General features: G+C 40.5%; 1 protein-coding gene across 1 annotated transcript in view; it reads left to right on the forward strand.

The window, feature by feature from the left end:
* Window positions 1-466: 466 nt before the first annotated feature.
* LOC135475830 (short transient receptor potential channel 7-like) overlaps window positions 467-13,581 on the forward strand; it is a 42,878-nt gene continuing 29,763 nt past the window's right edge. The window contains exons 1-3 of the mRNA XM_064755770.1: window positions 467-619; window positions 6,698-6,856; window positions 7,456-7,950. Coding sequence (XP_064611840.1) covers window positions 467-619; window positions 6,698-6,856; window positions 7,456-7,950 — 807 coding nt within the window. The remainder of the gene's footprint in view (window positions 620-6,697; window positions 6,857-7,455; window positions 7,951-13,581) is intronic.

Consider the following 13,581-nt stretch of genomic DNA (forward strand, 5'->3'; position numbering starts at 1 on the left):
CCCTATTGTGCTCTTGAAAGGGTTCTGTAGCGTGATGACCCAGTACAGTTTCAGATGCGTGTGCTTCATGCATTTTTGTTCACCAATCCCCTTTCCATGCTTCTGTTATCGTTTCGGCGCGTTCTCGGGTAATGACGCAGACTTGTCGAGAATATGCTGATTAGCTGTGTCGTACTGTACGGATAGTGCTTGGCGTGCAATAGTTCAGAGTGGCTCAAAGCCACTGGCTTGTGTAACGTCCGCCTGACGGTAATTTTGCCGGCAACATGGCAGGGTTTAGTAGTGATAATGAGCACGTACGAAACAAGCACTAACTGTGGAAATCTTCAGTGTGCGGACGCCCTACAATTCAGTCATCAATCGCACTGTCAGGCTTTTAGCGATTTGCAGACACAAGGAACAACTGATTCTCTACACCAGGCCATACTAAAGATTTTACTAAACCGTGTTTTCCCCATATACAAATATGGGAACCAGGAAAAACCCAAATATGATGGGGATTATTTCTCGTTTGAAGGTGGAAATGCCCGGGGGCAGAGCCCGTGGCCGGACGTTCCGGAGGGCCGGATCCACAAGAGTCAGTTTTATGTCTACCAACTCACAGGCCTCCATCAAAACGGTAAGTGCATCCTTTTGATAATCAAGAAGTGAACAGATGACACACTGCATTGTTTTCATGTGCTCAAGTATTAAATGTGATGACAACACAGCATTCAAAGTAAATGTGATGACAACACAGCATTCTAAGTAAATGTAATGACAACACAGCATTCTAAGTAAATGTAATGATAACACAGCATTCTAAGTAAATGTAATGATAACACAGCATTCAAAGTAAATGTGATGACAACACAGCATTCTAAGTAAATGTAATGACAACACAGCATTCTAAGTAAATGTGATGACAACACAGCATTCAAAGTAAATGTGATGACAACACCGCATTCTAAGTAAATGTAATGACAACACAGCATTCTAAGTAAATGTAATGACAACACAGCATTCTAAGTAAATGTAATGACAACACAGCATTCAAAGTAAATGTGATGACAACACAGCATTCTAAGTAAATGTAATGACAACACAGCATTCTAAGTAAATGTGATGACAACACAGCATTCTAAGTAAATGTAATGACAACACAGCATTCTAAGTAAATGTGATGACAACACAGCATTCAAAGTAAATGTGATGACAACACAGCATTCTAAGTAAATGTAATGACAACACAGCATTCAACGTAGATAGGCCAATGGCGTCTAATTGCACCTAACATCACTGTATTTTTTTTACCTAATTCTGCTTAGTCTTAGGGGGCGTATAAGAGGCTACTAGTTAAGAATGAGCATAAATAGCTAGAAGAAAAATCTGACTGAAGTGACTATTTGCCATCTGTCACATTGTCGCCGCTGTGCTGTCCTGATTTTACTTATGGTATTGTCTTTTATACTGAATGGACTTGCATTTCTGTATTCTACTACATGTGTTATCTTATACTGACGCCAGGGGATGAGAGTGGGTGTGCGGTTGTGCGTGTTTGGGTGTGATTCTTCTCCTTCATATTCTGTGTCCTGTGTTATTTCTTTCCTTGACCAACCAATTTAGTATAGAAGTGGTGACTTACTTGTTTACCCCTGCATGCTTCGTCAAAGTAAAATATGCCCGTCACTGATTATGCAGAGAAGTTATGAAATGTAATCTTATGGCCTGTTTCTATAAGGTACTATACTCAGTGTAAGAATCCCTTGGCGGATTACGTCTCATCAACCACGTTTTCGCATGAATGTATCTCAGGTAGTTGATGACTGCACGGTGGTTTCGCTTGGACTTTCACAGGTATTCTGGGAACATAAACTTAATCACATTCGCATAAGGTAAATACTTTCTTTCTAAAGGCGAGAAATGCAGAATAATGATCCTTGTTCCCAAGATTTTTAGCAAGAAGTCTATTAGCACAAATCGAAATAAATTATTTGTTACTATTATAAAACAGCCCAAATAGTTACCTTTCACAAAATATCAGTCTCGTCTGTGAGCGTTACATTCAAAATCGCTCAGAAACATTTATAAAAGGGGTGGTATTATAACCTTTTTCAAACAAATCATTTTCCGATTAACCGGTTGTTTTGCGAACTCTTACACTCATGGTTCCTAGAATGTTGTTCGATGGTGTGACAACGGGCTGTGGTTCCACCAGTTAGATTCCATGTCCCAAAATAAAGCGGGTTACGTAATTTATGAATTGAACACTGTCATACCATTGTGACAGGATTAATGATCAATGAATTGATAACCAGACATAATTATCAGTGTTGTCAAACAGCTCGGCTTGTATTATATATCGATCATCCATATTGCTTGGGAAGGGAATACGCTTTACTAATCACAGAGGAATTGCTAGGAAATATCTCCAGCCAAGCAGAACTTCACGTGCATGGCACGCAATGTCAACCGTTACACTGGACGTTTAATTATAGATAAAATTATAAAGTAGAACCAGTCACAGTGGTAACCATGGAGTTTGAAACAGCAAAACATTGTTTATGTATTATTTATTTGATTGGTGTTTTATGCCATACTCAAGAATATTTCACTAATTCGACGGCGGCAAGCTTTATGGTGGGAGAAAACCGATCAGAGCCCAGTGAAAACCCAAGACCATCCGCAGGTTTGTTTATGTATTACAAAATAAAACTGTGCTAAGAATCCCCGTTCCATCGGCAGCTGCATGATATACCCTCTGTTACAAGATAAGCAGCCGTTTCTAAGAATATAACATCGAATACAACACATATGTAGATCCATCTTCAGACAATAACAAGTTAGGCGACAAAGAAATATATGTAAAGAGGACCCTGTTTCATCAACAATGTGCTGTTTCATGTGAAGAGAAATATTGAGGAATCGAATATGAACAATTCTAAAACAGCATATTGGATACACATACTTTCTTATAATGGCAACGCCATTCTTACACTGGTGATTTGGTGTGACCAACATTTGCATTTAACAACACACTCGAGGAACAGGATGAAATGGCACTGGAATTAAGACGACAGTGCCGTGCAGATCTCACGATGCTTGATGGACGTCCTTCTGCACAGTGCATCGGCACTGCCTGTTGGTCGAACAGTCTCTCAAAGAGCTGAGCCATCTATGTGACAGTTAGCAGCGGGCTGTCATCGATGTTGACACTTGAAAAGCCTTCAACCTTCAAACACTCATTGGGTGATCAAAAACCCATTGGATTGGATGGTAGATGTGAGACCCACTATTAGGAAATGACAACTGCCAAATGCTTTTAAATCCACGCTAAAAGACGCGTATACCATATCCCTGTAGAAGCAAAATACCAATTATAAAACGGTCTTTAACGAGATAAACTATTGGTTAGGTAATTGGTAAAACGTAATCGGCCTTGAACAAGGCAAACAGAAAGTGTAGGGCGAGAGACACATGCTACATGCTCGGTAGACTTATTTCAGTGTTCTATTCTGGTTCCAGATGTCAAAGGCTTGGGCATTTCGAGCTTTAGGTTCAAGATCTAACTCAAGTGAATTTGACTGTTCCGTCGGGTCTCAAGGACGCGTGTACGCTAAATAACGTCCGGACGCGACTGGAATCGGCACACGTTGTACTGCTTATCTGAACTGAGTTCTAAACTCGGCATACACGGAAGCTTAAAACTCAGCTCGACCATTGCATAGGATCTTTAGCACTCGTGTATGCAAAATAACAACTTGAGTTGTTTCCCACTCGTTAAGTGTGGGCCGGTTCAATCCAAAGTCGTTAATGCGACTGGCATTGACCTCGAACGACCAGCTAAGTTGAGTTGAGTTACTTCTTAAACTCTCTTGTATGTCGAGCTTAAGAGGAAGCTAGGTGTCATCTTTCCAGTTATAGAGCATTGATGTACATTAGAGATCTTTCATGTCAACGAGATCCTGATCTAACTTCATAGCTTGTAATTGCACCATCGAGATTGGTTGACATCAAGTATTACAGGACATCTTGAACACTCCGTGCGTTTTCGTCTGGGTAAATCTGCTCCTATTAACAATAGGTCCCACCTCGTTTTCACCGAGGCATTTATCACGCAGCTGGAAAAATCTTTTTCTCAAGTGCATCAAAACTGTTGATGAAATCACAAAGGCGTATGGCGCACAAAGGCGATTTCACAGCAGGATAAACTAATAGACCGTAAACCACCATCATCCAGTATGTCGACGTGAGGAAAGACGAGCGTATAGCCTTAGTACGGGACAAAAAGAAAATTGATCGGCTTGTAGTGATGAGGATCAAAGTGAAAAAGGAGAGAGCAAAGATACTGGCTAATTTTGAATGGAATAAATTGTAGAGACGAGGAGGTTGTACTGATTGTGGGAGAAGCACCAAAGGCTTGTCGAAGCCCCTTCCTCTTATAGCAACAGTTTACTTCCAACGATACGCGGTTTTCTTTAGACAGCACATAATATGGACGTACCGCTAACTTAATTAATGCTCGGTGCTGAGACGCAGGCTTATATACAGTAGAAAGAAAAAATGACGTATTCTTGCTGTCTGTTGTCTTAATAATATTGAGAGTTATCTTCAGGCACAGCAAGAGAATTCAGTAAATAACACAGATTACGTCATAGTGAGCGACTGGGATTATATAAATCCTTTGAGGGCTGCAGGAATATAGCATGCTCTATGTTATGTAGGAAATTAATTAAAGCAGATCCAAAATTGCATAGGATTACCCTGTATTAAATCAAGGCCGATTGTTTTAAAGTTCCTTAAAGAGACTGTTTTATAGTCGGTATTTATCTTTTCTAAACACGCTTTTCATAAAAGAATATATACCACAGAAACCGCCTCTCAGCGGTTACATATAAGCGGTAACTACAGAGGAAAATTCTCTGAACATCAGCTGGCGGAATGCTGATTTTCGGATTAGGAGGTCCCATAGCTAAATTCCCGGTGTCACTCGCGCAGTAAATTCTCCAACAAGTTACGATTTGTTCGTTGTTGTCATAATGGCAAGTTCGCTGATCAATGGAAGTAAGGAATTATTACAGGAAAAAGGCATCGCCGAATGCATCGCCTTCCCTATACAACTCTGGCATTATAAACGAATCACGGAATTCTACGACAGTACATATTAATAAATAAATAAATACGAAAAGAGCTGATATATATTTTCTTAATATGTAAAAGTTATTTCAGTACACTCTAAATTCTTCAGTTTCTCATCAGATAAGTGACTAAGCCACACGCCCATTTTTACCTCATTCAAATCCGAAGAAATCATATAATAAATATAGAATATAATCTATACGTCGAAACAAACATTCGTATACCAGCCGTCAACCAATAAGGGCCTTCCGGGTCAATAATCGCAAGGCCAATTCCCAAAATGACGTTTGACACAAATTACCAAAGAACTAAGAAAGTATATAAAGCACGAAAATAGGACGGATCATACAAAGAGAAGTGTTCAACAGTTTTCAATGATGTAGGAAATGCGCAAAGTATGTTCTATTCAACTGAATGAACCCAGTATTCAAATTCTGAATCACAGTCACAGTCAATTCTGAATATACCATAAATGTACATGTAGTTATTGTTGAACACTGAAAAGGGTTAGCCAAAAGAAGTTGGCATATGGCGTGTAAATCTGTACACCCCCACGTGGGAAAGGTCGCCAGTAAAATTGTCCGAGGCTCGTGTTTAATGAAGGGTAATCCGATCTGCTGCAACCAAAATACTAATCGCCATTGTATAAATGAAAACTTATTGAGTGTTAAACAACGACCAAGTAAATTAATGTATTTTTGTGTAAATTAAAAAAAAGCACCACCTATCACCCGAGTTCAAAATAGAATCAAATTCGATACTGGCAGGACCCCTTCCAGTAAAACACAAATCAAAATCAAAATAAACAGTTGCCCCCTTTCTCAATGTAATTGTACGAAGTACTGTTAGCTGAAGTAAATAGCACTGGGTTTTAATTGGAAGAATACTGCATGCAATCTGCATAGATTTCCAATAATGTATTTAATCTTATCTAACATATAGCTTGACAACATGCAAAGACATACAAAAAAAAATAATTTCTTGTGTAGTTCACCACCCTTCCCCTTGAAACTCCCCCTCACCTCCCATCAATTCCCTCACCCACCTCCCTCTGCTCCCTCCCTCACTCCTTCCCCACTTCAACTTCAGAAATTGTACTTCATATTCAGATACGTTTTACTTATTTTCTGCATGAAAAAATACACCTCACTGGTGTACTGAAGTGGGGCGATCTCCTATCCAGTTGCAAGAGGTCATGTCTACAATATTGATAAGTAATCAGCAACCACTGCGTGCTTGTGCATGATCATCCAAACATATTTTCCACTCACAAAATTTCTACTAGTAATGACTTAAAAGCATTCATGGAGATTTTGGTGCCATTAACTTATAGAATGTGTGTGTTGCGAATAAACAGTGATTTTATTTATTTAGTTAAGCTCCGCGGGTTTCAGCAAACCAGCCACAAAATAAACTACACTCTTTGTTTACTTTCATCAAAGCGCACATCCCTGAGCTGTACAGATATAGCACTGTTCTATCTGTCCTATCAAAAGGCAAGGTTTGGTTCCTGATAGTATAGGATAGAATGTTTCGATGTCGGTTAAAACTGCGATCCATTTGTTCCTTTTCACCTCAGCTAAGCGGCGTAGAGTCTGAATTTCTCCATTCTGCCGAATTTGGAGACATTCCCAGTGTGAAACGCATGGTGGCAGAAAACCCGGATCTTAATGTGGACTGTATTGACATCTTGGGAAGGACAGCTCTCAAATTAGCCGTGAAAAACGAACATTTAGAGGTAAGTGTCCAGCGGTATCGTCCTAACAACATATCCCATCTCTGTACACATAGCTGCATGAGGCCTGTTTCACAAAGGTATTTTTACACCGTGTCCTAAAAGTTCGTTATAAAACAAAATATGTTAAGCTGGCCACCATCGTTCATGGAAACTAACAGTGTTGAAGTTGGCTCACTCACATGAAACCTTTCTCGACACATTCGATCGGTTCCTGACAAATGTGGTCACTGGTTCAAATCCAGTTCTCAATAGTTCCATGCTCTCCTTGTCAGGGCCTTTTATATATAAGTGAAATATTCTTGGCTACGGGATAAAACACCCACCAAATAAATAAATACTCCGGGTACTGTACTTCCCTTCACCCGCACGCCGTAAAAGTTAATAATATTTAAATATCGCCTTTAAAAGTAACTCAAACTACGTCGTAACAGTTAAAGATCTTGAGTACATGCAGAGGCATTAAAAACCGAGCAAATATACAAATGTGCCAAATCAAATCTTGCTTTTCCTTATCTGTTAGTTGCTTGAATCGAATTTCTATATTACTTATATTTGACGGACTTAGGCGCACTAATAAGTTGGCTGTCTTTGGGTTTCAGATTGTAGAACTTTTGTTGGACAAATCTAGCATTAACCACATATACGAAGCGGCACTGCAGGCCATCAGCGCTGGGCATATACAGATTGCCGAGTGTATCCTGAAACACAAACGCTACCTGGACCTCACCAGGGACAGAAGAAAATTCGGTGCGACGGATGACTTCTTTACCGCCTTGGATCTGGACGAATCCCAGTTTTCTCCGGACTTAACTCCCCTGATTTTAGCGGCTCAGAAAAACCAATATGAAATTGTGCAATTGTTACTTCTCCGAGGAGAGATAATTCCCCGACCCCATCGATTCAACTGTCACTGCAAGGAGTGCTCTAACAAGAACGAGTTTGATCAGCTGAGGCTGGCCATTTCCCGCCTGAACGCTTATCGAGGGTTGGCCAGCGAGGCATACGTCTCTCTCAACAGTAAAGATCCCATACTAGCCGCCTTCGAACTGGCCTCGGAACTGCGCAGGTTAGCGCATGTGGAGAAATATTTCAGAGTGAGTATCGCAGCACTGTTACATCAACGCGTTCACCATTTGTCCGCAGAATGCACCAATGAAATCATGCGCTAGAATCCAGCTCTCCTTTGTGAGCATGCATCTTAAGCTAAGGAGATTTGTCAGGTACATATTTACTTTGGATAACAAATCAAACTGTCGTCGTATAAGTGAAAATCTTCGTGGGGACGGCGTTGAACTATCAAACCAAATAAATAACTGAATAAATAGGAAAGAGCATTTTATTCCACATATGTGTGTATGCTAAGCGTTTAACGTTCTACCTAACGATTTTTCAGTCATATGACGACGGGGAGTCACAAGTTGCGTGTATATATACTGTGTCACGTTGTACGGACACTGGGGTAACCAGTCCTGTTTCCCTGGTCTAACCTCTCCAAGCTGAGCGCCAAGTGAGGCTGTATTATTTCTTATTCCATACTGATTTCCACTCCGGTCGTGGAAAGGTCAGTAAGCTGCGAATGGTCATGGGATTCCTCTTGGATTAGTCCTGTTTCCCTGGTCTAACCTCTCCAAGCTGAGCGCCAAGTGAGGCTGTATTATTTCTTATTCCATACTGGTTTCCACTCCGGTCGTGGAAAGGGCAGTAAGCTGCGAATGGTCATGGGATTCCTCTGGGATTTGTCCGGCCTTCTCTCACCATAATACTGACGTCATATAACTGAAAACGGCGTAAAATACAAATCAAATAAATAAGTGTGCTTTGTAATTATTGGAAAAAATCTGATCTGCGTCGTGTTAATGTTGTGCTGTGACACCGGTTGTGTCATAACACAGAAGTTGTGTCGTCACACTTTGAAAGACGCAAAGAGAAACTCATAATTTATGACAAGAAATAGTGTATGAGTGCATTATCATGAGTTGTTTACATCCGTCTCAGGGTCCACACAAAAACTGAACCCATGCATGGAAGCCAATAGAAGACATCTCGTTACCACGCCCTTTCTCATACAGGGCGAGACAGCGAGGTAACAAAGAAGTGAAGCGATATAACAAAGTAGCGAAGTGAGGTAACGAGGTAGCGAAGTAGCGATGCGAGGCAACGAGGTAGCCGTGCAAGACAGCAAGGCAGCAAGATTGACGTAGTGCCTCTCTACCTCATTCGCTTCTTCGATCTCTACAAAGGTTGAGGTTGAGAGGCAGCGGGGTAGCGAGGCAGTTAAGCAGCGAGGTAGCGAGGTGGGGAGCAGTTAGTATGACGACTTTAGTGTCAGGCTCAGGCATTGACCGCGTGTAAGTTGGGTTCTTGAGACACCTGGCTGGATGTGATGTCGGTTGAAATTAACACCCTATAATTGCTAGACCCTGGATCTATTACATAATAATTCAAGCTAGGTCAGTACTTCTGTTTAGCTGAGATGTGAAGGGAAGCTATGGGAATTGTGGTGAAAAAGGTGGGCTGGCCCTCAGACAAGATATTTATATGGTTATATATAGTGATCGCTTTTCCTTCCGTCATTTTCCGCCCTATTAATCTTGACTGCGCCATATTTCAGTACTGATTGGTGGTAGGAATCTGAAATTTGATTTATTCTTTATTTAAATAAAGAGCCTGGTATGGTAAAGCGGGGAATCCGTCCCATTGCTAGAAACTGTGCTCCTCAAAACTGACTATAAGTGTGAGTGACAACTTGCGGCACACTCGTAAACCCACTTCTTTTTCAGTTCTGTTATTCTTCTGTTCCTGTTATTTGACAAACATGAGGCCTATAAATCTCCAAACATGCGCTGAAGAGATGTATTCAGAATTCTGAGACACTGAAATTTCTTTTTTTTTTAAATTAAACCCGGTGCAGTGTGGGAAATGACCCTACCACAAATGTAACATCCTGAAAAATTCTTCAACACGCAGTTATATAGCAATTAATTAAATAAATATATAACCAATATAACTTTTAGCCTTATTCTTCTACTACGCATAAGGTGTTAATGTTAATGATAGTTAGACATCCACTTGTACTCTCAACCAGGTTTCATGTATGATTTCGTTATACGTCTTAAAAATTATCCATTCTAATTCATGCTAACACTTATTTAATGCAAGACGGGCTATATCTTCATTTACACACAAGCATGTTTCCTGGTTAACGTTGATCTTCATACTGCAAATTAAAAACTGAGTGACCTCTTGAACAAAAAACTGGCGTTTTTGATGGCGAGTGCATTTTTGGCAGGTTATTACTAAGTAACCATCTCTTTTTACGGTTATATAACTTGTATGGATACTTCGACCTAGTGGTATATTTCCGATTTTGAAATTTACGAACTTGTGCTGGGATTATGAAATTTGCACTGGTTCAGTTTGTTTAGAGCGCTAGCGCAGAGCTATGACTCAGAAGCCTCTCACCAATGCGGTCGCTGCGAGTTCAAATCCAGCTCATGCCGGCTTCCTCACCTGGCCGCAGTCGTATAAGTGAAATATTCTTGGGTACGGAGTAAAACACCAATAAAATAAATAAATAAATAAATTTATTTTCTCAATTTTACGTCGTACTCAAGGATATTTCACTTTTATGACGGTAGCCAACATTATGGGGGGAAGAAAACCAGACAGAGTCCGTGGAAAACCTGCGACCACCCAAAAATTGCTGGCATTTAACTCACAGGGAGAGAGGCTCTTGGGTCATTACGCCGCACTAGCGCGCTAACCTCCTCGGCCGTTAAAATCTGAGTGGCGTAGTCGTGTTGAGTGATGCAATACTTAATAAGGCACCGAGGAGCAAGAACCCAACTTACACACGGTGTATGCCTCATTCTAACACTAAAGGCAGCGAGGCAGTGTGGTATCGATGCGAGATAGCGAGGCAGCGAAGTGGCGAGATTATGTTAGGCTAGCTGTCTTGCATCGCTACCTTGCTGCATCGCATCGCTACCTCCCTACTTCGTTACCTCGTTACCTCGCCTCGGTACATCGTTACGTCGCTGCCTCGCCCTGCACTAGATAGGTCGTCGTAGCGAGGTAGCGAGATGCCCTCTTTTGCTTCCATACCCATGCGTTAGATACGTTATATGCGGAAATGCGGGCTAAGAATTTGGACATAAAAGTACCTGTCATATCCAACTGCCTCGCATTGGCCCATGGGTGAGAAAGTAAGTGTGAGAAAGTGGTTCAAGGTCTAATATGGCTATACTTGAAACAGAGCAAGGTAGCATTTGACAAGTTCTGCAACTGGGGACGATTCCAAAAGTCAAACATTTCAATACAATTTCACAACTTATTGTTGGGCCTTAGAAATTAAAATTTTAATCTCGTGATATCTTACAGACAGATGTGTCAAAATTTCAACTTCTAGTTGCATTAAGTACTGTAGCGAGATTATAAATTTTGACTTTAGCTAGAAATGGCTTTGCGGCATCGGTCCTTGCCCTGATAATATTTCAGCAGGGAGTGGCTGAGAGAGGTGTTCCGGTGAGGATTAGCATGTTACAGTCAAGATATTTCATTAGAGTAAACCATTTCAATACGATTTCACATCTTATTGTTGGGCCTTAGAAATAAGAATTTTAATCTCGTGATATCTTATAGACAGATGTCTCAAAATTTCAACTTTTAATTGTATTTTAGTGAAATTTTGACTAGAACTAGAAATGGCTTTGCGGCATCGGTCCTTGCCCCGATAATATGTCAGCAGAGAGTGGCTGAGAGAGGTGAGGATTAGCATGTTACAGTGGAGATATGACCTTGGGCATGTTGAAATCGATGTTGTCCCTGACCAACAGCCTATCACACGAGCAATTGCTACATATTCTGTTAGAAGCTTTAATAGACAGAAGTAGGTGTCAAAGTATTGCGGAACGCCTAACGTTCCTCAAATCATAACATAAAACACAATGTTTTTTTGAGGAGACAAGATAGCGTTTTCAGCTAAACACGGTTTTTATTCAACCAAATCGGCATACAATATAAAAAGATTTGCTTTTTAGTATCTTGCTCATTTTTGAATGACCTTTGTCTTTCTGAAAGAATGTGTGGCAAAATTATATATTTTTCATATAATGTGCTTGTTGCAAAGGTGTTTCGAAATATATATTTGGGTAAATAATGGTGAATTTCTTTCACGGCAGCAGGGCATCAATACCAACTAATGTTGACTTTTGAAATTGATAAACCACAGGCTGTAAGCCATAAACTCATAGCTATACCTATTTGATGTGTAGTTGCCAAGCCGTTTGTATAAATGAAATCCATATCAGGTATGTACCTGCTATAAAAAACATTTCCAGAGGATGAGCCTCATGATAAGCTGATGGAACGTTTACTGCGATTAAAACCATAAATGCATATAAACGAACTTCGCTCTCCACAACATTTGCAGTTTTCAAACGGAAAACGTGTTGCAAGCATAAGGCAAATATTACTGCTGGCTCTTAATTACACTCGTTGGTTTCGCATTTGAATGGATGATGACGACTTAACGCAACACTTGTCATAGTACAGTTATACATGGCCGTTTGTAGAGAACGGAGCCGGTGCAACATCAGATGGTTTTCAACTTACAGACTTTATTTGTGCTATAGAATATGTGTGAAGAGGAATCGGCGTATAGATGAAGGTGTGAGTGCTTTGCAAACAAAGATGTCGTGCAATTAGGAGATTTATTCTAAATACTGAAAGACTGATCTGTACGTATGGTGGGGCAGTGAATTGAAATTGACATTTATCAAGTTGCTGTAAATGTCCAGTTATTATTTACGATGTACACACAATAGTTCTCGGGCGAAAAAGATCACTTAAATTGTGTCTGACGCGTTATTGATCTCCACTACTTTTGCGTGTTCCAATTTCCCAAAATCACATGTAGAATTCTTTCTCATAAATGCATCTCCAGTCTCTTATCTAGACATCTCCATTCATACACGCTTGGTGTTCAGCATGAAGGGGATAGTGGAACGACTTTTTGACCTGTATCAGTATAATGGCTCGGGCGGGACGGCTAACTTGCCTTCGGTAAGTCGTCTCAGTGAAGCAGCACTAGATATAACAGCGGTGGAAATCCGTCCTGCAACAAGGAGGCACATTACATGAACTTCGTCCTTCGTCGTCATATGACTGAAAAATTGTTAAGTACGACGTTAAACCCCAAGCACTCACTCACTCACTCCATTCTTACAACCAGACATATCCAGTCTCATAAACTGGCATCTCCCAATCTGATGAACAGGTTTCTCCAGTCATATAATCAATCATCTACAGTCACACAATCACACATATCGAGTTACATAACCACACATCTCATAACTAGAATTCTCCAGTCTCATAGCCAGACATATCCAGTCTTATAACGGACATCTCCAGTCTCATAACCAGACATGTTCAGTTCATTAACCACACATATCCAGTTTCACAACCAGACATCTCCAGTCTCACAACCTGGCATCTTCAGTCTCACAACAAGACATCTTTAGTCTTACAATCAGACCTCTTTAGTCTTACAATCAGACATCACCAGTCTCATAACCAAACATTTCCAGTCTCATAACCAAACATTTCTAGTCTTAAAATGAGACTCAAGCCTCAGAACCCGATATGTCCAATCCCATAGCAGACACCTCCTGTCTCATAGCTAAACATTTCCAGTCTCATAACCAAAAATCTCCAATTACACAGCC

The sequence above is a fragment of the Liolophura sinensis genome, chromosome 9 (genome assembly GCF_032854445.1).
Source record: "Liolophura sinensis isolate JHLJ2023 chromosome 9, CUHK_Ljap_v2, whole genome shotgun sequence".
Classification (NCBI taxonomy): domain Eukaryota; kingdom Metazoa; phylum Mollusca; class Polyplacophora; order Chitonida; family Chitonidae; genus Liolophura; species Liolophura sinensis.